Source organism: Saccopteryx bilineata, chromosome 9 (assembly GCF_036850765.1).
Source record: "Saccopteryx bilineata isolate mSacBil1 chromosome 9, mSacBil1_pri_phased_curated, whole genome shotgun sequence".
Taxonomy (NCBI): Eukaryota; Metazoa; Chordata; class Mammalia; order Chiroptera; family Emballonuridae; genus Saccopteryx; species Saccopteryx bilineata.
The window spans coordinates 48,136,283-48,163,322 of NC_089498.1; the positions used below are offsets into that span (position 1 = coordinate 48,136,283).

The 27,040-nt window shown below is 43.6% G+C and overlaps 1 protein-coding gene across 6 annotated transcripts; it reads left to right on the forward strand.

Annotated features, from left to right (window-relative positions):
* The first annotated feature begins 627 nt into the window (after window positions 1–627).
* Window positions 628–26,471, forward strand: LOC136313295 (DNA damage-induced apoptosis suppressor protein-like). 6 transcript variants are annotated; one of them, XM_066243529.1, is made up of 7 exons: window positions 628–906; window positions 1,475–1,728; window positions 1,865–1,963; window positions 14,475–14,600; window positions 20,163–20,324; window positions 21,202–21,319; window positions 23,665–26,471. In XM_066243529.1, exons 3-7 carry the CDS (start codon window positions 1,944–1,946, stop codon window positions 26,272–26,274), a joined length of 3,036 nt encoding a protein of 1,011 aa, XP_066099626.1. In that variant the 5' UTR covers window positions 628–906; window positions 1,475–1,728; window positions 1,865–1,943; the 3' UTR covers window positions 26,275–26,471. The 6 variants fall into 6 exon arrangements, with proteins under 6 accessions (XP_066099626.1, XP_066099625.1, XP_066099627.1 ...); XM_066243528.1 differs by having other exon boundaries at window positions 1,479–1,728; XM_066243530.1 differs by lacking the exon at window positions 1,865–1,963 and having other exon boundaries at window positions 1,479–1,728.
* The last annotated feature ends 569 nt before the right edge of the window (window positions 26,472–27,040 follow it).

The following is a 27,040-nucleotide window of genomic DNA, read 5'->3' on the forward strand; positions in this document are numbered from 1 at the left end:
GCGGGTGGACCCAAGCCTCCGTGTCGCCCACACAACCCATACCAAGAGGTCGCCCGAGGCTCACAGGGACCCCCCAAATCCCGCTCGGTCCTGGCCACTTTTTACGGCTCCGCCCCCCTTTTTCTCGCAGATGCTTCAGGCTCGGCCTCGCTCCCGCCTCCTGCTGCCACTCCCTTTCTGTCCCAATGCCCTGGCGGCGGCATGTCCGAGAGCTGAACCTTCTTTCGTCTTCACCGCTCCGCCGGCCCCGTCACCAGCTTTCATCCTCCTTCCTGTCACTCCGCCGAACTCGAGTTGGAGGGGCGGTCCCACCCCTCCCCGGGCACCCCGACGCCCTTCTAGCTCCGCGCTGCCCCAAAACCAACTTTACAGACTGTCCTGCTCAACATGTCGGGGGGGAAACTTGCCTCGAACATCTCTCTACACAACTACGTATTTGACGAAAATGGTGGACCCCCAAGCTAAACTGTACATCCTGCTTAAGCTCCACCCTCGGGCGCCTTCTTCTGATTGGCTTTTGGGGAAACACACCCAAGCGTCACTTCCGGCGGAAGGGGACGCGGGAGATTCGATTGGAGGACGTTGGATTCTGTCTGCGCCCTCTTCCCTGCCGTTACTGAGCGTTGCCCGGGCAGGGCCGGGTGCGCTGGTGGCGCGAGGTGTGTCGGAACACGCTATGTTATTTTTGCAGCAGTTAGCCTTTTCTATATGGGCGGTCATAGTGAGGGCTGGGAATGAAAAGGTCAATCATTTTTTTTTTACTTATTTTAAAATATACATTTATTAATTTTAGAGAGTGGAGAGAGAGAAAGGTAGGGGGAGGAGCAGGTATGTGCCTTGACTCAGGGTTTCCAACCGGCGACCTCAGCATTCCAGGTGGACGCTTTATCCTCTGTGCCATCACAGGTAAGGCCATATGTGTGTCTAAAATTTGGTTACTTTTTGTTGTTAATTTGCCTCAAATATATTTTAGGCAATAGACCCTTAAGGTTAGAGGTAAGATTTCTTTTTTTTTTTTTTTTCCATGTAAGCAAGTAATCATATTTAATAGGAGGTAAATTATGGGAGTACATCAATGGCATTATTTCCTGGAGAAAAATTTCACAACTTAACTAAATTAACTTATTCTCAGGACTGAATAATTATATCAACAAAATATGGAACAATCTACTAGTTTAGCTTGTGGATGTAAAACTTAAAATTTCAAAGGTGGGAATGAAGAAGGCCAGTTTTGTGCTTGACATGTTTTGAAGAAACGACTTAGAAAGGATCTATGATTTTCTTCTTAAGATATTCAATTGGATAAACCTGGATTAGGGAGAAAACTTTAGCATTTTTACCTTAGCTTTAGAAATTCAGACTCCAAGGAGTTTGTAGACCCCTTTACCTTATCCCACATGTCCTGTTGATTTTGGGGCTGCCTACAAAAAGTAACTTGCTGGGTATGCAGTTTTGATTTTTGTTTTTTTTTGAGACAGAGACAGGGTAGAGAGGAAGGAACGAGATGGGAAGTATCAACTCATAGTTGCGGCACCTTAGTTGCTTCCTCATATGTGCATCGACGGTGGGGGTAGCACCTACCAGCGGAGTCAGTGACCCATTGCTCAAGCCTGGAACTTGGACTTTCTAACCTGGGTCCTCAGCATCCAAGGTCAACGCTCTATCCACTGCACCACCGCCTGGTCAGACTGGGATTTACCTGCCTATCATCCATTTCACCTTCAAAGTGTAAGACCTTGTTCCCCCAATACCCAAAATGTTCCCTGTACCAAATATTAACTCATTGTCTTTGCTATTCATATGTATGTGAATTATCCTTTTTATGTATTACACTTGCAATATCTTCTGTTAATTTGATTATTAGCCCCCATGGTATTGATCAGCTGCCATGTGAAATTAACTGGTGGGAAATGGCTAACGGAAACTGCTGCAGCTGAGAGATCATGAACATCTGCGGGGAAAGGTGAGCATTATTTTTGTTCACTCTGTCAGCCTTCCTGGTCAGTTTCAGTTTGGTGGAATTTAGAAGTGCTGTGAGTTATTTTCCTGTCTTCTACAAATACATTGTCATGAGACAATATCTGTGAAGCTAGCTCCTTGGACTTAGAGAGTCATGGGTTTTCTTTATTGAGTTGTGCGTCTGCTTACATTGTAAGGGTCTGGTTCAGCTTCTGCGTCGGGCAGCTGTGCTCCGGTGTCTAGCTCCGACATCATCTGGCTAAGAAGTCCTAGTTATAGATCTGGGTTTTATCTCTGGGGTCAAATCTCTACTCTGCTGTGTGTCCGGGTCTCTTTCTGTGGTGTGGCTTTGTTTTGTGTGTGGGATCCACGTGCAGCTCTGTGTCCAGGGTCTGGTGTATGGAAGTTAGTGACTGAGTCAGTGTCAGTGCCTGGTGCCTGGCATTCTGGGTCAAGGTCTGGCTTTTGGATCCAGGAAGAGTTTTGCGTTTGGAGACCGAGGTCTGGGGTACAGCTTTTGGTTCTGAGTCTGTGTCTGGGATCCTGAGTCTGGCCTCTGGTGTCTGTCAATCAATGGTTATTGCCTCTAATTCACTGCCTATAGGAGTCGCCAGGTTAGGGTGCGGGGAAGGTAGGAAACTTTATGCCAAGCAAATAGATCAGTTATTTCACCACACGGCTGTGAGAACAGCAACGCTGCTGAGAAGCTCAGCATTGTTCCAGGTGAATTATGAAGCAGCACGGCATGAACAGCTCAATAGTGCCACTTGTCAGTTATGAAGCATCAGGACTGGGAGGCCTGGGCGAGGCAGTCCTAGGATGAATTCTCTCCCAGGCACACAGCTCAGCTGTACTTTGCTGTGTTTCACCCCCAAGTTCTGGTCTGGTTTTGTTATTTCTTCTTTGCTCTGGTTTTTGTCTAGACATCTTCATCACTCCGTTCAGTGCGAGAGGAAGTTTGCTGGTCAGTACCAGCTTCTCCCTGCAGTGAGGTTTGTATGAGAAGTTTCTGTGTAGGATTGGCTGTTAGGGTCATTTTGTAAAAATTTAAGCCCAGCTATCCACCAGGAGCCCTCCTTTAGGTATCTTTTTTTCCCAGGACAGCTGTTTGGCATGTGAGTTGCACAGGGTGTCCTGAGGGAAGGGCTTAGAGGAGACCTGGAGGTGGATTTTCTACCCCAGCTCCAGCCAGCTGTTGAGGAGCAGAGGGGATGCCTGCAGAACAAGGCATCAGAGTCCTGGGGGGCAAAAAATCCGGGGTGTGAGGGGCAGAGCTGGGCTTTGCGTAAGGTGGGAGGAGATAGCTGGTGGTGAATTCTCCATTTCTGCTTCAGCCAGTGTGTGAGGGGCAAAGGGGGTCTTCAGGGGGCAAGTGGCCAGGGGAGACCTGGAAATGATTGTTCATTCCCTTCCAATACAGCTTGTAAGAGGCAGAGGGTGTGGGGGGTAAATAGGCAAGGAGAAACCTGGAGGTGACTTCTCCTGGCTCCACCCTGGGTATAAAGAACAGAGCAGGTCTTGGGGTAACTGGCCGGGAGGGACCTTGATCTGAATTCCATGACCTGGCCCTCAGTTTTGCACCATTGGCTGGTCCTTGGCTGAGGGTTGTGGGGAGACGTGCATGCAAAGGCTCTATTCCAGTGTTAGCCATTGTTTGACGAGCAGAGAGGTCCCTGGGGTACGGGACGCAGTTCAGCCAGCAGGTGTGCTGTGAACCCTTCGTCCAGGCACGTTCGCCTGAGCGTTCCTTCTAGACTGGGGCCCATGTCCTCGTTGCCCAATTTAAGCGAGCAGTTCTGGTATAGCAATTGTCATGAGCACTTCACCCAGACAGGTTTGCCCAGAGTTATTTTTGGCTTATTTATTTATTTTTGTGACAGAGACAGAGAGAGGGACAGAGAGGGACGGACAGACAGGGAGAGATGAGAAGCATCATTTCTTCATTGCGGCACCTTAGCTGTTCATTGATTGCTTTCTCATATGTGCCTTGACCAGGGGGCTACAGTCAAGCCAGTGACCTTGATCTCAAGCTGGTAAGCCTTGCTCAAACCAGATGAGTCTGCGCTCGAGCTGGTGACTTTGGGGTTTTGAACCTGGGTCCTCCGTATCCCAGTTCGACGCTCTATTCACTGCGCCACTGCCTGGTAAGGCTTGGCCAGTTTATTTTTTATTTTTATTTATTTACTTATTTTACAGAGACAGAGAGAGTGATAGATAGGGACAGACAGACAGGAACGGAGAGAGAGATGAGAAGCATCAATCATCAGTTTTTTTTCGTTGTGACACCTTAGTTGTTCATTGATTGCTTTCTCATATGAGCCTTGACTGCGGTCCTTCAGCAGACCAAGTAACCCCTTGCTCGAGCTAGTGACCTTGGGTCCAAGCTGGTGAGCTTTTGCTCAGACTAGATGAGCCCCTGTTCAAGCTGGCAACTTTGGGGTCTTGAACCTGGGTCCTCCACATCCCAGTCTGACGCTCTATCCACTGCGCCACCACCTGGTCAGGCTTGGCCAGTTTAAATGAGCACTTCCTGTGCAACCACTCTTTGTGAACGCATACTTCATGCTTCGGACTGGGTTCAGGAGTGTATTAGCTCCCATCCGAGTTTATGTAAGAATTAGTGCAATGAATGACAACTGTCATGCTGCTTCAGGACTTGTGGTCACATCTGTTCTGAGGAAACTTGGTTCCCCTGAGCGTCTGCTGTAGCTTTGGGGCAAACGTGGATCCGTATCTGTGCTGTTTCCCTCGTGTTACCCCCACCCTCTAAGGCGCTGCGAAGGGGTAAAGGGGAGCAGAAGCTTCCTGTGTACAAGGACTGTGGAGGGCTGGGGCCAGGGGCTGTCAGTCCTCCGGGGACCCAGCTCAGGAAGGGTCTGCGTGAATAATTGTTGGGTTTTCAGTTTGTTTTTAGTGTCATTCTGTCTGTGCCGGTCCAGCGTTATCTGTGTCATTTATGCGGGTTCACTTTTGGATTCTCCATTCTGCTCCCTTGATCTGTGTCTGTTTTTATGCCAGTACCAGCCTCTTTTGATCATGATAGTTTTTTTTTTATTCATTCATTTTAGAGAGGAGGGAGAGAGAGAGAGAGAAGAGAGGAGAGAAGAGAGAAGGGGGGAGGAGCTGGAAGCATCAACTCCCATATGTGCCTTGACCAGGCAAGCCCAGGGTTTCGAACCAGCGACCTCAGTATTTCCAGGTCGATGCTTTATCCACTGCACCACCACAGGTCAGGCCGATCATGATAGTTTTTTAGTGATACGGTTATTATGTTGTGGAAAATTGGAATGAAAGAATCCCATGATGTCTCTACTCCAAGGCATAGTGGCTGTTAACATAGTCTGGCCCCCCGGCATTTAATGACCTGTGGACTGCTTCACCACGTTTGGTGAACTAGGCACAGGGCTTGGTCTCTGTAATGATTCTGGGTCATTATCAGCATTTACATTGTTGTGTAAATACCTTCAACACCATGCAGCTTCAGAACTTTATTTCCTTCAAGGGAAACTATTCATTAAACAAACTCCTCATCCCCTGGCAACCACATACAACGTCCTGTCTGCTTTTGATTTCTATAGATGGCTCATATAAGTGGAATCATATATTTCTTTTAGCATAATGACACCAAGGTTTATCCATGTTGTAGCCTGTCAGATATCCTCAATTTTTAAGACTGAATAATATTCAACTATGTATATATTACATTTTGTTCATACACTCATCAGTGGACACTTGGGTGTCTTTTGGTTATTGTGAATCATGCTACTATGAATATGCGTGTACAGATACCTTTTTATTCTGCTTTGAAATGTTTTGGGTTTGTTCCCTGAAGTGGAATTCCTGGATTATACGTGAAATCTCTTTATTTATTTATTTATTTATTTATTTAAATTCAGAGACAGAGAGTCAGAGAGAGGGATAGATAGGGACAGACACACAGGAACGGAGAGAGATGAGAAGCATCAATCAGTTTTTCTTTTTTTTTTTTTTTTCATTTTTCTGAAGCTGGAAACAGGGAGAGACAGTCAGACAGACTCCCGCATGCGCCCGACCGGGATTCACCCGGCGCGCCCACCAGGGGGCGATGCTCTGCCCATCCTGGCCGTCGCCATGTTGCGACCCTCCTGGGTGTCGCCATATTGCGACCAGAGCCACTCTAGCGCCTGGGGCAGAGGCCACAGAGCCATCCCCAGCGCCCGGGCCATCTTTGCTCCAGTGGAGCCTTGGCTGCAGGAGGGGAAGAGAGAGACAGAGAGGAAGGCGCGGCGGAGGGGTGGAGAAGCAAATGGGCGCTTCTCCTATGTGCCCTGGCCGGGAATCGAACCCGGGTCGTCCGCACGCTAGGCCGACGCTCTACCGCTAAGCCAACCGGCCAGGGCCATCAATCAGTTTTTCATTGCGACACCCTAGTTCATTGTTTTTATTTTTTAAGTAATCTCCATACTGTTTTCCACAGCAGCTGCACAATTTTTTTTTTTTTTTTTCATTTTTCTGAAGCTGGAAACAGGGAGAGACAGTCAGACAGACTCCCGCATGCGCCCGACCGGGATCCACCCGGCACGCCCACCAGGGGCGATGCTCTGCCCACCAGGGGGCGATGCTCTGCCCCTCCGGGGCGTAGCCATGTTGCGACCAGAGCCACTCTAGCGCCTGGGGCAGAGGCCACAGAGCTGTCCCCAGCGCCCGGGCCATCTTTGCTCCAATGGAGCCTTAGCTGCGGGAGGGGAAGAGAGAAACAGAGAGGAAAGCGCGGCGGAGGGGTGGAGAAGCAAATGGGCGCCTCTCCTGTGTGCCCTGGCCGGAAATCGAACCCGGGTCCTCCGCACGCTAGGCCGACGCTCTACCGCTGAGCCAACCGGCCAGGGCCAGCTGCACAATTTTACTTCATTTCTTTCTATGACAGTATAGTAATTCTGTTTATGGACTGAGCACTTTTTGTTTATTCATTTACCTGTTGATGAATAATATCTACCTTTAAGTGAACAATGCTACTGTGAATATGCATGGATAAGTTTATTTGAACACAAATTTTCAATTTCTCAGGGTATATACATATTTAGAAGTGGGATTGCTGAACCCTATGGTAATTTTTGGAGGAAATGCCGAAGGCTGCACTATTTTACATATGCACAAGCAATGTTTAAGGGGCCCCATTTCTCTATAGCATTATCAGCATTTATTATTTTGAGTTTTCTCAATTACAGCCATTTTGGTGTCTGTGAAGGGGGTATTATTTTGTGATTTTAATTTGCATTTACATTATGACTAATGACGTTGAACTGTGCTTGTTTACCATTTGTATGTCTTTTCTGAAGATGGGACTATTCAAGTTTATTTTTAAAATTTAGTTGTTTGCCCTGACTAGTTAGCACAGTTAATGGAGGTCAGCCCGGTTTACGGAAATCCTGGATTTGATCTCAAGTCAGGACCCCAGTGGCTTGATTGATTTGAGCTTCTGTCCTGGACACTGAGGATAGCTTGGTTGATTTGAGCATCCGCCCCTGGTGGGCTTTGCCAGGTGGATCTCGATTGGGTCGCATGTGGAAGTCTCCCTCTCTGTCTCCCCTCCTGTCACTTAAAAAAATATTTTAGCTGTTAGCCTAGCTACCTAACTCAGTTGGTTAGAGCCCTGGTCGGCAAACTGCAGCTTGAGAGCCACTTCCAGCTCTTTGGCCCCTTGATTGTGGCTTTTCCACAAAATACCATGTGTGGGCGCCACCTCGATAAGGAAGGTACCTACCTGTATAGTTTAAGTTTAAAACATTTGGCTCTCAAAAGAAATTTCAGTCGTTGTACTGTTGATATTTGGCTCTGTTGACTAATGAGTTTGCCGACCACGGAGAGCATCTCCAGACGCGCCGTGGTTGTAGGTTTGATCCTGGATCAGGGCTCGGAGAAGAATCAACCAGTGACAGCAGGGATGTGTTGGCCAACAACTCGATGTTTCTCTCTCTGTCTCTGTGTCTCTCCATTCAGTCAGTAAATAAAATTTAAAAAATGAAAAATTAATTTGTTTTCTTGATGAGTTATAAAAGTTCTTTGTATGTTCTGGATAAGAGAGTTTTATCATAGATATAATATGCAACTATTTTCTTCTGTAGGCTGTATTTTTCCTCTGTGTTTAACTAGTTTTGATGCACAGTTTTCATCTTGAGAAAAGTCTCATTTATTTCTTTATGTATTTTTCATTGCTTATACTTTGTTGTCAGGAAAAACCATTGCTAAATCCCAGGGCATGAAGGTTTAGCTCTGTTTTCTTTGAGAGTTTATGCTTTTACCTCCTACATTTAAGTCTTTTACCTATTCGAGTTAACTATGGAATGTGAGATGAGGAGAGGGGCCAGTTTGAACTGCGGTTGGACAGTTAGCCGCTGGCTCCATTTGTTGAACAAACCCTTATTTCATTTCCTGTCGTCAGCTCTTGTCAGATGTCAAATGACTGACGGATTGGTTGATTTCTGTGTTCTTAATTCAGTTCCATTTATCTATAAGTATAGTCATGGGTCACGTTATCATGTGTCAGTGACATAACTATGGTACCTTTCAGAACCATTTATAAATCAGTTTGGAGTTCACTATTAGTTTGAAAAATTGTGCAGATTCTGACTTGCTGTAATGAAGGTAGTTGACCAGACTGGCTTCTTCCAGCCATTAATGAGTTGAAGCCAAAACCCATTGGTGTGTGAGGACTGTGGTTCTCTTCTTGGAAGATTCTGCACCTGTTCTCTTTCCTACCCCCTGAACTGGAAAACCACTTACTCCCATAATTCAGGACATTCTTGTCAATTCTATATCACATTTGTTGATCTCATGATCCCAAACTGTAACATTGCCCTATATTCTCAGTAAAGGGTGAAAACAGAACTAAAGTCTAAAAAAATAAACGAAAGGTGCTTGTTGTGGCATGATCAAGCTACCTTTGACCAGATTGTGACTGGTTTGAGAAGTTCATCATGAGGACCCTTTGGTTGTAGAAAGCAAAAGAAATACACATTGCCGTGGGAGTGAAAAGTGAGAAACCAGAGTCATTTTTTGGCTCTGAAATTCTAGGGTTTATGTGTTCTATTCAGAGAGAACAGATTCTTAATGGATTTATGCAAATAAATGTATTGCCATGACACACTTGCCAAAGAATTGAAAAATTCTGGAGGGACCAGGTTGGGAAAAATATATAAAGCAAAACAAAAGTCCTTGATCTTTTTAACAGTAAAAATAAGTAAATTTCAACTTTGTAGTAGCTAAAAAGCAATTAACTTGTTCCTTAAATTGTCAAACACTTTTAAGAGGCATACTTGTATGAGACAGGTGTTATAAAGCAAACTCGTAAAACTCATAGCTGAAATAGGTTAAATTGATGAAGTTAGGTGGCTAAGGCTAGTCTTTGATAAGCTGTATATTTTGGGCAGTTTCCCTAATTTGGAACCTTTCCTTAGGTCTAACATTGTAAAGGATATATGAACTTGGGTAAATTCCCAAAGGCCCTTTTGCTACCTCGTTTAGGGGACAGAGGAGGTTTGGGTCAGGACATTTATCAAATTCTGGAGTATGAAAGGATGATAGTAGGTGATAATGGGATTTGGGGGTCTGAAATAGTGAATGTAGACGTTGTTTGACTTCATGTGACAGAAATTCCCTTTCCTGTAAAAGAGGAGGAAGCCTGGTAGGTAAGGCAAAGATGAGTGCACCAAGACTCTCCTAGCCCTGCATTGTGTGGCCAAGTGCCTAGGATTGATATGGGACCTCCTTCCAGCCCCAGTGCCTGATGCCCATACCTTACCCCTTTCCCACAGGGCCAGAAGCCTTCCCATGATATGAAATCCCTTTGTGCCTTACAGTGAGGCTGAAAGTACCTGGGTGTGGGCCTCATGAGTGTGTCCTTAAGTGCAGGATGGCTGCTAGTAGGGAGATACTGAGCCAGTGCCACAAGCAGCTGGTTGCTGAAACTTGACCATTTCTTCCTGAATTTTGACAAAAAAGACCAGTCTTATGCTTTTCAAATGCCCCATGCCCTTTTCCTTTCCCCCAGGTATCTAGATACTGAAAAGTTCTGAATCTGTGGCTGGAAGGAGCTGCTCGTTGGAACAAATGCAGTGTTTAAAAGTTGGCCTAGTTAGCCTGTTGCCCTGCCTTTCATATTCTAGCAGTCCCAGTCCTTCAGGAGGCCTAGCGGAGAGAACAGCCTCCTCTAGGAGGGAGGGGCATTTCTGTTAAGCTATGTTGAGGATTGGCTAGGCCAGCAGACAGATTAGCATTCCTGGGCCCTGGGAACAAATCCTGTTAGTCACTGCACCAAGCCTAGGAAATGAAGCGGCTCTACCTAATGCATAGAAATAAACATGGTGGCTGCCAAAGTGAGGAGAAAAGGAAACATGTCCCAAATGAGAGAACAGGAGAAAACTCCAGAAAAAGAACTAAACAAAATAGAGACAAGTGATCTACCAGATGCGGAATTCAAAACACTAGTTACAAGAATGCTCAATAAACTTAGTGAAGCCAAGATCAAATCAGCAATTTGAAATATTTATATAAGGAAGGAGAAACACCCGCTGAGAGTAGCAAATGAAAAAAGGATCCAAAAAACTAAAATAATGGAAGAATACTCTGACACAACTCCAAGTACAGCAACGTTCACATCATGGAAATGCAGGAGGGGGAAGAGGGAGAGCAAGAAATTGAAGACCTGTTTGGAAAAAAATGACATTTCCCTAACTGATAAAGGAAATACACATACAGGTCCAGAAAGCACAGACAGTCCCAAAGAGAGTAAATCCAAAGAGGCCCACACCAAGACACACCATAATTAATTATTTTTTTGTATTTTTTTGAAATTAGAAGTGGGGAGGCAGACAGACAGACTCCCGCATGCACCTGACCATGCGGCATGCCCACCAGGGGGCTATGCTCTGCTCTCTGGGGCATTGCTCCACTGTGGCTGGAGCCATTCTAGTGCCTGAGGCAGAGGCCGTGGAGCCATCCTCAGCGCCCGGGCCATCTTTGCTCCAGTGGAGCCTTGGCTGCAGGAGAGGAAGAGAGAGACAGAGAGGAAGGAGAGGAAGAAGGGTGGAGAAGCAGTTGGGCGCTTCTCCTTTGTGCCCTGACCAGGAATCGAACCCGGGACTTCCACATGCGAGGCTGACTCTCTACTGCTGAGCCAACTGGCCAGGGCCAAGACACATTATAATTAAAATGCCAAAGTTTAATGACAAAGAGAAAATCTTCAAAGGAGCAAGAGAAAAGCAGTTACTTACCTACAAGGGAGCTCTTATAATTGTCAGTTGATTTCTCAACAGAAACTTTGCAGGTTAGAAGGAAGTGGCAAGGAATATTCTAAGTGATAAAAAGCAAGGATGTAAAACCAAATTACTCTGCCCAGCAAAGTTATCTTTTAGACTCGAGGGATATATAAGGAGTTTCCTAGACAAGAAAAAGCTAAAGGAGTTCATCACCACCAGACCACTATTTCATAAAATGTTAAATCCTCTTCTCTGAGAAGAAAAAAAAGATAACAAATATAAACAACAAAATAGCAATAAACATATGTCTATCAACAATTTCATCTAAAAAACAAAATAAATGAACAAGCAGAGTAGAAACAGACTCATAGATACATGGAACACTGATGGTTGCCAGATGAGAAGAGGTTTGGGGGATGGTAAAAAAGTGAAGGTGATGAAGAAGTACAAATAAGTTGTTACAGAAAAGTCATGGGATGTAAAGTACAGCATGGGAGTATAGTCAATAATATTCTAATAACTATAAATGGTGTCAGATGGGTATAAGAGTAATTGGGAAGATCACTTAGTTATGTAATGTCTAATTACTGGGGTGTACATCTGAAACTAATATAATACTGTATGTCAACTGGGATTAAAAAATTTTAAAAATGATTTGAAAATTAAATAAGTATCATAACCAAATATATATGTATATACATCCAGTCTCTGGTCAGTGTCTCCTGGACCATCAGTACCAAGCTTGGGGGCGGGGAGGACATTGTAACCTAAAAAAGTGAATGCTTTTAACTGTGTTGATGCAACACAAGTCAAAATCGTGAGGCAGGTGCTGGCGCCAAAAAGAAAGAGGTTTAGTTAGGGGCTGCAACCTGAGAGAAGGGTGGACTCCCGTCTCAAAGATCATCTCCCCTTCCTGCTCTTGCCTGCAGTTCTTACAGGCATAGGGAAGGGAGGACTTTTTTCTTAAGCAGTTCCAGTATTTTGCCAGCCTTTGTATATATGTACCACACATCTTCTTTATCTAATCCTCTATTGAAGGGCACTTTGGTGGTTTCCATTTCTTGGCCACTGTGAATAATGCTGTGATGAACATAGGGGTGCATGTGTCTTTATGTACCAATGTTTTTGAGTTTTGGGGGTATATACCCAGTAGAGGGATTGCTGGGTCATATGGTAATTCTATTCTTAATATTTTTAGGGACCACCATACTTTCTTCCATAGTGGTTGTACTAATTTACTTTCTTTTTTTTTCTTTTTTTTTTTTTATTATTCATTTTTTAGAGAGGAGAGGGAGAGACAGAGGGAGAGGGAGAGAGAGGAGAGACAGAGAGAGAGAAGGGGGAGGAGCTAGAAGCATCAACTCCCATATGTGCCTTGACCAGGCAAGCCCAGGGTTTCGAACCGGCGACCTCAGCATATCCAGGTCAATGCTTTATCCACTGCGCCAACACAGGTCAGGCCTAATTTACTTTCTTACCAACAGTGGATGAGGGTTCCTTTTTCTACTCAGCCTCTCCAACACTTGTTATTACCTGTCTTGTTGATAATAGCTAATCTAACAGGAGTGAGGTGGTACCTCATTGTAGTTTTGATTTGCATTTCTCTGATAGCTAGTGAAGATGAGCTATCACCACTGTTCTCACTCCAAGGGGGAGCAATTAGGAACTTGGGAGGCTGGGGGTAACATGGCCTGCTCCTTCCTCTGATACTACTCAAAGTGTGGCCCTGGGTGGGGCAGGGGCTGCGGGGTACCCCCTACCCTCTCCCCCGAGCATGGGACACAGGGTGGGCGGTACGCAGATCACATATTAAGCTGTCCTCTGTGCCACACGGCCAAACTGTGGGCCCCGTGGGCAGATTGAGGCGCCAATCTCCACGGGCTATTTGGCGCGCAGATGTACAGAGTGTGCTGTGGGCTATTTGTGTGCCCAGCCCCTGCAATCTCAAATGGAGCTCAGAGATGAAGCAGCCACTGGGAACTGGCCATGTTCCTGCTCTTGGTTGTACTTGGCTTTAATTCAGCTCCTTCCTCTCTGCCCCTCAGTCTACAGTATTTCCCCTGTCTCCTAAACAAAACCCACGCTAAAAGCACCTCCCTAAGATCAGTGAGGAAAGGGAACAACTCAGTCCTACAGCTTTTGTCCTCTGGGAGTGGATTCTGTCTTTGGCCAGCCTTCTCACACAATCAGACCTTTGTCTATGTGGTGTGTGGATATCTCAGGTACATCTGGGGTTCCTTCTCTGCATATAGTTGTTGAATTTCTTGAAATTTCAAGGGGAGAGGTTGAGAGTGTCTCTCATGCTGCCATTTCTCTGGTGCTAGTCAGCTTTAAATGTTGGTAAACCAACGTTTGAAATTTTTTAAAGTATAAAAGAATAAAACATTGCTATTTTACTGTTTCACTTCTCTGATATGTTTTATACGATGATTAAAGCACTTTGAACTCTTATCACATAACATTTTGCTTTTCCTATTTGCAGAATATAAATTTTTTTTCTCTTTAAGCTCTATAAAAATGTGCCCACTGAGATCCAATAAAGTCATTTTTTTTTTTGAGCTAAGAGGGACCATTTCCCAACAATTTAGGATCTTAAAAAAAGTACTCTGCCTGACCAGGCAGTGGCGCAGTGGATAGAGCGTCGGACTGGGATGCGGAAGGATCCAGGTTCAAGACCCCGGGGTCGCCAGCTTGAGCGCGGGCTCATCTGGTTTGAGCAAAAAGCTCACCGGCTTGAACCCAAGGTTGCTGGCTCCAGCAAGGGGTTACTCAGTCTGCTGAAGGCCCGTGGTCAAGGCACATATGAGAAAGCAATCAATGAACAACTAAGAAGTCGCAATGCGCAACGAGAAACTAATGATTGATGCTTCTCATCTCTCTCCGTTCCTGTCTGTCTGTCTGTCTCTATCTCTGCCTCTGTAAAAAAAAAAAAAGTACTCTAAATTCATCTAAGTTCCTTCCAATTTATTTATGCTAAAAGCAAGTTCTGTGTAGCTTTTCTTCTAAAGATGGTGAAAGAAGCCCAATGAATGTTTTCCTGAATTACTGAGACAGAGTAGTCAGAAACAGAATGTTTGTTTGAACTGTTTTGTTTTCAATCTTATTTTCTTTCTATTAATGTTTTTAATTAAGCATGACAGTCAGTTAGTTTTCAGTGCATACACATTTACTAGAAAAGACACCTGTTGGCTTTGCCTCGGAGGTTGAGGTCTTCCTCAGAAGTGAATTTCGCGCCTACAGTGGAAGATTGCCATTCACCCCCGTGACTATTTTGTTTTGCAGGCCACAGCGTGACCACATGAATAGAAGAAAATTTCTTCTTGCCTCGGTTCTTGCTCTCCAAAATTCGAGTTTTATATATCCTTCATGTCAGAAGTGCTTCTCCCGGATAATCCTAGCCTCCACAAGGTACAAGGAAAAAGCTTGTGAGCCCGAGAGAGGAGGTACAAGTCAGTTGTAAACCAGCGCAGGACACAGAAATGCCTCTTCCCCCTCTGTTCCCCCTCTGCCACAGAGGAAGTCCACACAGTCCACACTCGCCTTGGCAACAGATTTCAGAGACACCTTAGTGATAACAACCATGAGAGCTCTTTCCTATTTTATGGGGTTAACTCTGTATTTTTCAGCCTCCAAATTTTAGAGCAGTGGTGGTTTTCAAATGACAGTATGCAGAGCTTTAAGACTCCATCATGCCTAGAGGGAGAAGGGGTTAGGGAAAGAGGAATGGAGAGGGCTGACTGGGAGGATGGGCTCCGGCCCTCACGTGAGTTTCAACAAGAGCCCCATTTGCCATGAACTAGCACTATCATAATTGTGCAGGTCTTGAGTGGGAACGGTGCAAGATTAGGAAATAAACACAGAGAAAAAGAACGGGATCGGGAGATCTCTCTATAGGCTGATCCTACAAGAGCGAAAGCACCTCCAAAAAAGCTGTATTTCATAGTACAGAGAGCAGAGCTTTTTTTTTTTTTTTTTTTTTTTTTTTTTTTGGACAGAGACACAGAGAAAGTCAGAGAGGGAACAGACAGACAGGAAGGGAGAGAGACAAGAAGCATCAATTCTTTGTTGCGGCATTTTCGTTGCTCATTGATTGCTTTCTCATATGTGCCTTAACCAGGGGTCTACAGCAGACCAAGAGACCTCTTGCTCAAGCCAGTGACCTTGGGCTCAAGCTGGTGAGCTTTGCTGAAACCAGAGGATCTCACGCTCAAGCTGGCGACTTCAGGGTTCCGAACCTCAGTCCTCCACATCCCAGTCTGATGCTCTATCCTCTATCCCATCGCCTGGTCAGGTGCAAAGCTATTTTGCAAAGCAAAGAGAGCTCAGATACAAAGTCACGTTTCCGAGGCAAACCAAGAATTCTTCCAAGAGCCCAAAAAACCCTCCACCGTGCATAATATTTTAACCAGCAACTTCACAACACAAAGGATGAGAAGAAGAGCATGCAAATTACCTGTAGCAACTTAATCAAGTGAGATGAGGGGATGGGCAGCAAGGACCCTGTCAGCTTACTGCCAGTCCCCCACACCTCTGTCACCCTCACATCTAAACTGCATGGACTCTCCGCTTGCAGCCTGTTTTCCACACCCATTCTCATCCCTGTGTTAGTGTTCCAAGACTTCATTTGAAAAGGTTCCAGCCCTGGCCAGTTGGCTCTGCGGTAGAGCATCGGCCTGGCATGCGGGGGACCCGGGTTCGATTCCCAGCCAGGGCACATAGGAGAAGCGCCATTTGCTTCTCCACCCGCCCCTCCTTCCTCTCTGTCTCTCTCTTCCCCTCCCGCAGCCAAGGCTCCATTGAAGCAAAGATGGCCCGGGCGCTGGGGATGGCTCCTTGGCCTCTACCCCAGGCGCTATAGTGGCTCTGGTCCCGGCAGAGTGATGCCCCAGAGGGGCAGAGCATCGCCCCCTGGTGGGTAGAGCGTCGCCCCTAGTGGGCGTGCCGGGTGGATCCCGGTCGGGCGCATGGGGGAGTCTGTCTGACTGTCTCTCCCCGTTTCCAGCTTCAGAAAAATACAAAAAAAAAAAAAAAGAAAAGGTTCCATGATGTATGTAAAGATGTAGGCACACAGACATAAAAATATAAAAAGCAATTTGGAAAGTTTTTGATTGTTCATGTAATTATCATATTCACATACGTGTGTGTATATACTTATATCTGTGAACATGGTAATTATTTTCATAAGGAGGACCAAATTAGCTTTTATGTGTGTATGTGTGTCTACTCTTCCAAAAATTATGAGCAAGGGAGGGTGTAAGGTTGGCCGAAGGAGGACCCCTGAGTTCAGGCAAGAAAAGTTTAAGACGTCATCTGCCGGCTGACTCCTAAGGCGGGGGTCAGCAACCAGTTCTCTAACAGGTAGAGTTAAAGAGGGAATTTGAGGGTGGGGGCTGGTAGTCGTTATGTGGGGGTAAAAAGGGTTAACCATAAGTAAGCTAGGGGACCTTCCACACCAGGGTGAGTCAGTCCGTATGTCTGCGAAGAGGTGATCTGGACAGAGGTGATCTGGAATGTCCAGTTTTTTAATGTTCCTTCGTCTACTTAAAGGAGGAGGGGGTCATGGCCCCCGCCTGCAGCCCTATCAGAGGGGATTGATTTATCCAGATAAGCTTCCCACCCAGCCCAAGCAGTGGACTTGCCCTTCTAGATTACTTGATGGGACTCATAGTTTCCTTAGTCTAGAAATCTGTCTCGGCTACTTAGAACTTTTTTTTCCTGTCTTAAAATGTGAAGCAGAGCTCAGAGACTGTCTTCTGTTCTATCCCTTACCCCCCTTTCCCATCACCCAAAAGTTTGTCTCATTTACTTAAGTCAATTTGAAATTCACCAACTTTATTACCTTTAGTAAAAAATTCACCCCAATTGTCCTGGCCAGATAGCTCATTTGGTTCAAGTGTTGTCCCGAAGCACAGTGGTTGCTGGTTCCATCCCCAGTCAAGGCACATATAGAAAAAGATGTTCCTGTCTCTCTCCTGCTCTCTCCCACTCTCTATAAAGTCAATAAAATAAACATTTAAGAATTCACCCTAATTGCCCCATATGTAAATGAGACTAAAATGGCCTTGTTTACTTCTCAGAATGAAATAAGGTATGTTGCAAATATCTATAAATTGCAAAATGTTGATACCTATTAACTATTCTAAGGCTTGCTAAGAAATTTTACATGAGACTTAAATATATTATTAATATACAGCTTCTAGAAGAGCTATATTCATGGCCAAACTACAGCACGAATTCGAGCAGATTTGGGTAAGGTTATATAGATGGATTAGCACAGATTCATCCTCAGTGTTGCAAAAGATAATAGTAAATAGCACAGATCTAATGATGAATCAGTACCTTCTTATATGAAGGGTTAACCTTTGTTCAAAATAGTCAAGTTGGTAGCTCTGAAGTTTAGGCTCCCCCTAGTGGCTAGCTGGCAGCAATCAAATTTTCACAATTACTATTTTCTATTTGCATTTGCCACTTTTTAAAGCTAGATCAGCGATTTTCAGTTGGTGTGCTGCAAGAACTTGTAAAATATGTTAATACCTGACTATTTAGTCAAGGGCACTGACCTCTTTTTTCTTAGAGTGTCAAATAAATGATAAAAGACAATGCAATAGCCGTCCCATGTGAATGAATCAAAATTACACTTATTTTTTGTCAGATCAGCAAAAAAATCGATCTTCTGGTGTGCCACAGAATTTTGATATTTAGTTTATGTATGCCAGGAGATGGAATTGTTTGCATATTGCTGAACTAGATTATGAGCATCACAAAGAAAAAAAAGTCCTAAGATTAACCAGTACAGTGAGATGTTGTAATTAGTTTATTAAATTAAGAATAAATTATAAGACATTATGGCAAACAACTAGAAAGAAGGGAAACAGTACATAGTAATCATAATATTTAATATAATTATGAGAAGCAGACTAACATTTATTAATTGGCAAGACCTGCAAAAGATCTTTTCTTTTACTTTGTCTCCTTTTATCCTTCAACCCTGAATTTTACTGATGAAGAAATCAAGGTATAAGGGGTATAGAACTATCCCAAGATTACATTTAGTACAGTAGAGTTATACTTGATGCATAGTTTTTGACCAGAAAGACATGGGCTATAATTACACATTGCCTTTAAAACAAGTAAGATGTTTTGTACTTAACTTTTTGTAATTTGATAAATTCTTAGCATATTCCAATGAACTAAAGAAAGTAAAATTATAATGGTGAGAAAAATGACTGGGTTACTCTATATCAGGGGTCGGGAACCTTTTTGGCTGAGAGAGCCATGAACGCCACATATTTTAAAATGTAATTTTGTGAGAGCCATACAACAACCCGTGTACTTTACGCGTTATCCAATAAAAAGTTGGTGTTTGTCCCGGAGGACAGCTGTGATTGGCTCCATCCACCTACAACCATGAACATGAGTGGTAGGAAATGAATGGATTGTAATACATGAGGATGTTTTATATTTTTTTCTTTTTTTTGTATTTTTCTGAAGTTGGAAATGGGAGGCAGTCAGACAGACTCCTGCATGCGCCCGACTGGATCCACCCAGCATGCCCACCAGGGGGCGATGCTCTGCCCATCTGGGGCGTCGCTCTGCTGCAACCAGAGCCATTCTAGCGCATGAGGCAGAGGCCATAGAGCCATTCTCAGCACCCGGGCCAACTTTGCTCCAATGGAGCCTTGGCTGCAGGAGAGGAAGAGAGAGACAGAGAGGAAGGAAAAGGGGAGGGGTGGAGAAGCAGATGGGCGCTTCTCCTGTGTGCCTTGGCCGGGAATTGAACCCGGGACTCCTGTACACCAGGCCGACGCTCTACCACTGAGCCAACTGGCCAGGGCAGTGTTTTATTTTATTTTAATTTTTTTGTGTGTTTTATATTTTTAACATTTTTTTTTTAATTTAAAGATTTGTCTGCGAGCCAGATGCAGCCATCAAAAGAGCTACATTTGGCTCACGAGCCATAGATTCTCAACCCCCGCTCTATATAAATACTTACCAGTATTAACTGTTTCAGGATTATTCATTATTTAAAAATAAAAATTCCATTGATTTGCCTGACCAGGCGGTGGCGCAGTGGATAGAACATCGGACTGGGATGCTGAGGACCCAGGTTCGAGACCCCGAGGACACCAGCTTGATCGCGGGCTCATCTGGCTTGAGCCAAAAAAAAAAAAAAAGGCTCACCAGCTTACACCCAAGGTTGCTGGCTCAAGCAAGGGGTCTCTCAGTCCGCTGAAGGCCCGCGGTCTCAAGGCACATATGAGAAAGCAATCAATGAACAACTAAGGTGTCGCAACGAGAAACTGATGATTGATGCTTCTCATCTCTCTCCGTACCTGTCTGTCTGTCTCTATCTATCCCTCTGACTCTCTGTCCCTGTAAAAAAAAAAAAAAAATCCATTGATTTGAGAGAGGGAAGGGAAGTAGGGGGGAGAGAGAGAAGCATCAACTTTTTCCACTTAGTTCCATGTAGGTGTGCCCTTATTGCTTCTCATATGGGGGTCAAACCCATGAAATTTGGTGCACCGGGTAGATGCTTTATCCACTGAGCCACCAAGCCAGGGCCCCTTTATTGTTTTAGTAGAAGATAGACGTTAGGTCTTCTGTTGGTGTGTTTACTTCATTCCATTTAGTTGCACCCCCACCCAACCCCAGACTTAACTAATATGCCTCATGATTTAGCTACCCAGTAAGAACATAAGTACATCTCCCTCTCTCCACCATATCTCCCCCCCCACCACAGCCTTTTCCTTCCCTTTTCTGTCAGCGTGGTGCTACTCAGTTTAAACTAGTGAAAGCAGCTGTTATACAGAAATTAAGAGATTGATCTGAAATATATGGTTTAAGAAGATATGTTTTCTAGAAACATTTGTACACAAAATATTATTTTTAATTTTACTTTTCTAGATTAATTTTTCATCATATGAAAAAAATCCCTGAACATTTCTATACTTTTTTCTTCCATTTTTCCAGGTTTCATTGTCCAAAATGTGGCTCTACTGGTGAAGCCGAAAGTGCCAGTTACAGATACAAACTTTCCATAAAAGTTGAAGAATCAAGCAAATTATTTAGCATTACTGTTTTTGGAAGCTGCTTAGATGCATTCTTTGGTCTTACAGCGACTGATTTGCACAGGTATAATTATTTAAAGCATTCTTTTTCCTAGCTGCTCCCTTGGTATATTAGTAGAGTTTGAAGAAGATGCATTAGGTAAAAAGACCACTCAACTCCAAATCGTCAGTGCCTTTAACAGATCATCAAGAAATAGATTTTTATTTCCTAAATACTTATTATGATAATGTTAAACCAGAATCCTTTTATTGAAACCAGCTAAACTGTAATTAGAATGTTAAATTGCAAAACTAATGCAAATTAGAGAACATAAAATTGTTTTAAATTGAAGGATTATCCAAATTGAGATTAACACTCAAGGATTTCAAGTTTCTTGAGGCAGAAGAAGCTATTTGTGGGGATGTTTGCATAACAGAAATGAAAGTTTGTGATTTCTCTCACTTGCATTTCAACTTCACCTGCATGAGTATGACCTATTATGGCATTGTCCTGAGAATACAGGACATATAAGTAACTGAAGTTTTTCCTCCTCAGTCTTCTACCCTAACTCCCCTAACCACTTGACAGAAGAAACTCATTTGAAGAAAGAACCAGCAGAGGGCGCACAGCCAGCATTGCCAGGGCAGAGGAAAGCCTAACCTCTGCTCTGAGGAGAAGGGCTGGAGATCCCACCACTGCTTCCACTGCTGCTTATAGAAAAACTGCTGGGCCCGATGACTAGGCAGGCGTCTACTTGATTCACAGCTGATCCATTGTTTTTGTCTTTCTGGTTGTGGGAAACTAGAGGGAACAAAATGCCTAGCTCTTAAAATCATTTTTCTTTATATGTAACTCAAAAGATTCGTGATGCATTTTCAAACTGTTTGTGTCTTCTGAATTTATGGCAAGTAAAATTTTCAAAGGTTATCTCTTCACATTTTAAATTTTCTTTCCAATCAAGATACATTCAGGTTTCTAATGAAATTCCAGGAACACTGGATAGTGATGCCACTCTGAACCTATTAACTAAAGCAGTGGAAACTTGCTTTATTGGACAGACCTTTATTTTTGGAGTGACGGTAATTGAGAATAATTTTCTTTTTCTGTATTCTGTTAACATTTCCATTGTAATGAAATAATTTGAAGTCTTTAGTGTTTAGGAGTTATAAATGTGAAGCACTTCTGACTATAAAAGTGGGCTTTAGGTGATTTGTTAAACCACCATGTGTGACAACTTCCTTTTTCAAAAGTTAGAAGAGCCTAGTTTAAATGCCTTCAGAACTTTAAAACTCTAACTTTATATAAGTTCAAAAGTGTAAGGTATTTGTTTATCTGCGTACAGGGGGTCCTCAGGTTATGACAGTCTCGACATACAATGTTTCAAGTTTACGACTCTCCCATAAAAACTTGAAAAAATTGAGGCCTTGGTTGGTTGGCTCAGTGGTAGAGTGTCAGCCTGATGTGCATATGTCCTGGGTTTGATTATCGGTCAGGGCACACAGGAGAAGCAACCACCTGCTTCTCCATCCTTCCCCTATCCCTTCTATCTCTCTCTTCCACTCCCACAGCCAAGGCTCCATTGGAGCACGTTGACCCAGGTGCTGAGGATGGCTCTATGGCTTCTGCCTCAGGTGCTAGAATGGCTCTGGTTGCAATGGCCCAGCTAGACAGAGCATTGCCCCCTAATGGGCTTGCCAGGTAGATCCCACTTGGGCACACGCGGGAGTCTCTCTCTCTCCCTCTCTGCTTCTCACTTAAGAAATATACTAAAATAAAAAAGTAAAATAAAACTTGAAAAAGTTGAGATGTGAGTGTTTTGGCTTATTGGGTCTTTTGTCATTTTTTTTTGTTACAGTACGGTGTATTTATGTCCCTTTTTCTCTGGCTTGGTTGTACTTTTATGTACTAGATTATGATTTTACAACTGTGTTAGGATAGGTAAGTGACTCAGGCTAGGGTGTGTTTTGACTTCCACCAAAAATCAGGTAATGTCACTGTTATAGGAACAGAACTGTGCATATCCCGAGGTCCTTCTGCATTGGTAACTCTAAGCATAGACTAGGAAGGATCGCCTTAAACAAATATAAAAGTGACTATAGAAAAATTAAAAAGAGCTTGACCTGTGGTGGCGCAGTGGATAGAGCATTGACCTGGAACGCTGAGGTTTCCTGTTCAAAACCCCGGGCTTGCCTTGTCAAGGCACATACAGGAAGCAACTAATATGAGTTGATGCTTCCCGCTTCTCCTCCCTCTTTCTCTCTCTTTCTCTTTGTCCTCTTTCTAAAAAAAAATCAATAAATGAAATTTTAAAAGAAAAGGAAATTAAAAAGAATATACTGTCTCTGAAGGAGTAAATATTTTCTGTCTCCATATATGCTAAAGGGAACACATGGACATTTTATCCATATTGGAATCAGGGTTTTAAAAACAGGAAGAGAGCGCTCTGTAACTGAATGGTGAGAAAGGCCTAAAGGGGAGGTGAAGTCAGGAGCTACAGAGATTTTCTTTGTTAAAACCTTATCTTTATCTTTATTTTTTTAAAGTAAGAGGAGGGGAGATAGACTCCCCCACATGTGCCTTGACTGGGTTCTACCTGGCAGCCCCCTCCTGGGGCCGCTGCTCAAATCAACAGAGCTATCCTCAGTGCCTGAGGTTGGCACTTGGACCAATTGCAAGAGGGGAAGAGAGAGACAAGGGGGAGAGAAGCAGATCGTCGCTTCTCCTATGTGCCCTGAGCAGGAATTGAACTTGGGACATCAAACACTGGGCTGACGCTCTATCTGTTAAGCCAATCAGCCAGGGTATCTTTTTTTTTAAAAAAAAAAAAAACAGGTGAGAACATTTCCCATAAGTGTTCAAAGTTTATGGGAGCTAATGAGAAATATAGTTGCCATTTATTGAGCAACTACTATTTGCTTGCCACTGTATGCTTCCATATGTTATTGCAAATACAATACTTTTTCATTTTAAGTCATTATTTTATAAATGAGAATACTCAGGCTCAGAAAGGTTAAATAAATTGTTCAAAGTTACAACACTAGTAAATGTTAGGACTAGGATTTGAGTATAAGTCTCCTTCAAGGTTTACTTCTCTTATGCTTCTGTGTCTGTAATACTAGAGCAGCAGTTCTCAACCTGTGGGTTGCGACCCCAGTGGGGTCGCCTAAAGCTATCGGAAAATACAAAATGCATATCAGGTATTTACATTCCGAATCATAACTGTAGCAAAATTACAGTTATGAAGTAGCCACCAAAATTATTTTTTGGTTTGGGGTCACCGCAACATGAGGAACTGTATTGCGGGGTCATTGCATTAGAAAGGTTGAGAACCACTGTACTAGAGAAATTGAAATTATTTTAAGTGTCTGTTTTACATTGTAGTCAAAGGAAGACAATTCTCATTCAAATTTATTTTTTTTCACAGAATTTTGAAAAGCAACGTGGACTAGGTTCAGGTCCCTGTAACTTCTTAGAGCAGTGCCTTGGTGGCAAGAGAGGAGTTAAGGCGCTAGTGGCATGCCAGGTGGTCCTCCCAGACCCGGGTGTTGCTGGCTTCACTGTCATTGACTATTTCCGCCAGCTTTTGCGTCTTTCTGATTTCAGGAAATGCCGTGGTGGCTCCCAGACACCTGATAGCCATTCACTTGCTTTAGAGCACTCAGGTGGTGATCTCAGCAGCCTGTGCGGCCTGGACAGTAGTTCTTCCTCCGAGTCTGGCAGCAGGGATGATGTTTTAATATTCTGGCAGCCATCACTTGAACTTGCTTCCATTGTTTCACAACTGACAGATGATGATCATTTCCCAGCTTCAGAACAAAGCCAGGCCACTGATGCTCTTCCACCAAACAGAGAACACATTTCCTTGGTGGAGGCCACTGGTTTCAGCAGTCGCCGTGGGGCTGCTCAGTGTCCATGGAGTTTTGTTTCATGTATGGACCGAGAGAGGACAGCACAGAGGTTGGGTGAAGAACTTGCCTTACAGGCTAAGCAGCCAAGTGTAGTCCACAGCAGTCCTCATGATCCTGGAGTTACTGGTTCGAATGTACCGCCTTTGAAAATGCGAGAGCACCATAAGCCAAGTAATACAAAATCCTTCCACAGCGCAGTGGAAATTAAAAATAGGTATTCCCAACATGAGCTAACATGTCACCAGCATCATGATGTCAGTACCCCCCCGAGCCTTCAGGAAACAACTATGTATTGTCCACCTTGGTCACTCAGACTTGAAGAGATAGCTGGTGGTTCCCAGGATTATGACCCCAAGATATGGGACGATCTTCCATTCTCTGAAAGCTTAAACAAATTTCTAGAAGTTATAGAAAATGAGGTTACTATAACCCAGAGAGATGCCAGCAGTGGAAAGCGTCATCTGGATAATGGCATTGATAAATTGCATGCAGACCACGGCAGTTTCTCTGTGACTCCCCAGAGAACCACTGGAGCCCTGCGCACAACACCCGTAGGTTTAAGATCATCACAAGCAGCAGTCACAGCAAACTCTTGCAAAGATAACTCCCTTTCCAACTGTGAAGCAAATCCAAATGCTAGTGTTCAAAAAGAGTCCCAACCACATAACGCATCAGAGGCTGTCTATGTAAGTAGAAATGACAGAGATATTTCTGAACACTGTCTACTGAACGCTTATCTCTCAGCTCTGTTTCCATCTTCAGAAGGTTTAGGAATAACCTCTACTCTTGGGAAGTCTACCAGAATTTCACCACATAGAACTACAATTTCACTTAAGCACAGTACTTCAGAGAGTGACCATTCTTGTCTCAGTATCAAATATTTTAATGAATGGGGAGAAAAATCACCTTTGGAAACGAGTGAAAACTTGACAGCTTTGTGTTCCAGGAGGGATAATGCTGTTTCTGACCTTTGCAACTCAGAAAATAAACACTATAGTAGGTGGCCAAAGAACCAAGGTGACAGTCTTACAATTTGCAGGAAACTTACATATCCCTTAGAAGCTCTGTGCGGTAGTCCAAAGAGAAGTACAAATACATTGAAAGGGATGCCTTATGGACATATTGATAATAATTTAACACAAAATGATTTCACTGGCCCTGAATGTAACTACAATGCTTCTGCTGATCTCTTTGATGATAGTGCTAAAGAAATGGACATCACAACAGAAATGACCAAGAAATCACAGGATGTTTTGTTACAGTGGAGAAAGTCTTTGGCAGAAAGTCATCATATAGAATCTGATTTTTCACTGAGATCACCTTCTGAAAACTCCAGGCAGCCTTCACAGAAATTATCCTTACTAAACATGTCTGCCTTCATGTATCCCAAAACTCACTGTTCACCACATTTCCCATCAGATTCAGAAAGTGAGTTTGAAGACAGCCAAGATTTTGTTCCATGTTCACAGTCAACTCCTGTTGCAGGATTCCACCAAATAAGAATCCGTGGGGTGAAGGTGGCTTTCAAGAAATTACCTGCCTTTCATTCAGATCTTGGTGCTAACTATAGGAAAACAAGAATTTCTTCTGAAAAGGAGGTACAGCAAGCCACTCCCAGCTATCCAAAAAATATAAAAACACCCAGCCAGAAATCCAGAAGCCCTGTTGTATCTGATATTACACAACTAGAGGTTTTCAACAACAGTCCTATTGCTGAGAGCCTTGAATCTGACATTGATGAATGCGTCCCTCCTACCACCAAGAAAGCATTTTTTTCAGATATGCTTGGATTCCAAGCCATGGGTCTAAGGAAATGCCCCACTGCCTGTGATTCTCCTAATCAAAACATGTTACCGAAAAAGAAACTGAAAAAGGTCAAACAAAGAAAAAGAACCAATGAACATTTAACTAAGAAAGACTTAAATTTAAAGAATACACTTACAGCAGTAGTTACAAACCGGGAAACTCCTCATTATAACAGTACACACTCAAGCTGGATTTCCAAAGAGTCAGTTTGGGGACTCGGTTCTCGTTCAGAAGTCACAGGCTGCCTTTCGTTTTCAGAAAGCTGGCCACTGCCAGTGCCTGAAACTAAAAGCGCTTGGTCTCCTGAATTGTTTTCATGAATAGTCACCTAAACCCAGTGTCTGAACTTATACAAGTAAGTCTGTTTGGAAACTTCTGCTTCCACTGGCATGGAAAGCATTCTTGACATTTTGAACACTTCGAAGAAATACAAGTAGGAAAGAGGTCGGTGGTGTGCCTTTACAAATGTTTGTAGAGCAATTGTTTTTCTGTGTTTTATTCAGAATACTCAAATAAATTGGCACAGTATATTATGATATTAATTGTTCTTTAGTAATATTGTTATTTTTGCTTGTTAAAGCTTTATTAAACTCACATGTACATTAAAAGTAAAGCCTTTGCAAAGCAAAACCTAAAATCATTGATTGTTCAGCTCAGCTCAGAAAAAGCCTGTAGTGCTTTAGGCCAACCACTCTGTCGAATTTGTGATACCAGTCACTGATCTCAATAGATTGTGTTCTACTGGGTGAGACAGACATATTACAGACAATTTCACTTCAATGCAGCACGTGCAGTGAAAGGTTTTCAGTGGGTACTGCAAACACGTATGTTATGGGATTGTGATAGAGAAGCAGCTAACCAAGTAGAATCTGGTCTGGGATCAGAAGAAAGGTCAATCAAAATTTACTATTCAGAGTTAAATGTGAAACTCATTATTGAATAAATATTCATTATAATGCTTATTATATTCAAGGTGCTGGGACACAAAGATGAAAGCCAAGCCCCTTTCCTCAAGAAATGCATGCTAGCCTGACCAGGTGGTGGCGCAGTGTATAGAGCATCGGACTGGGATATGGAGGACCCAGG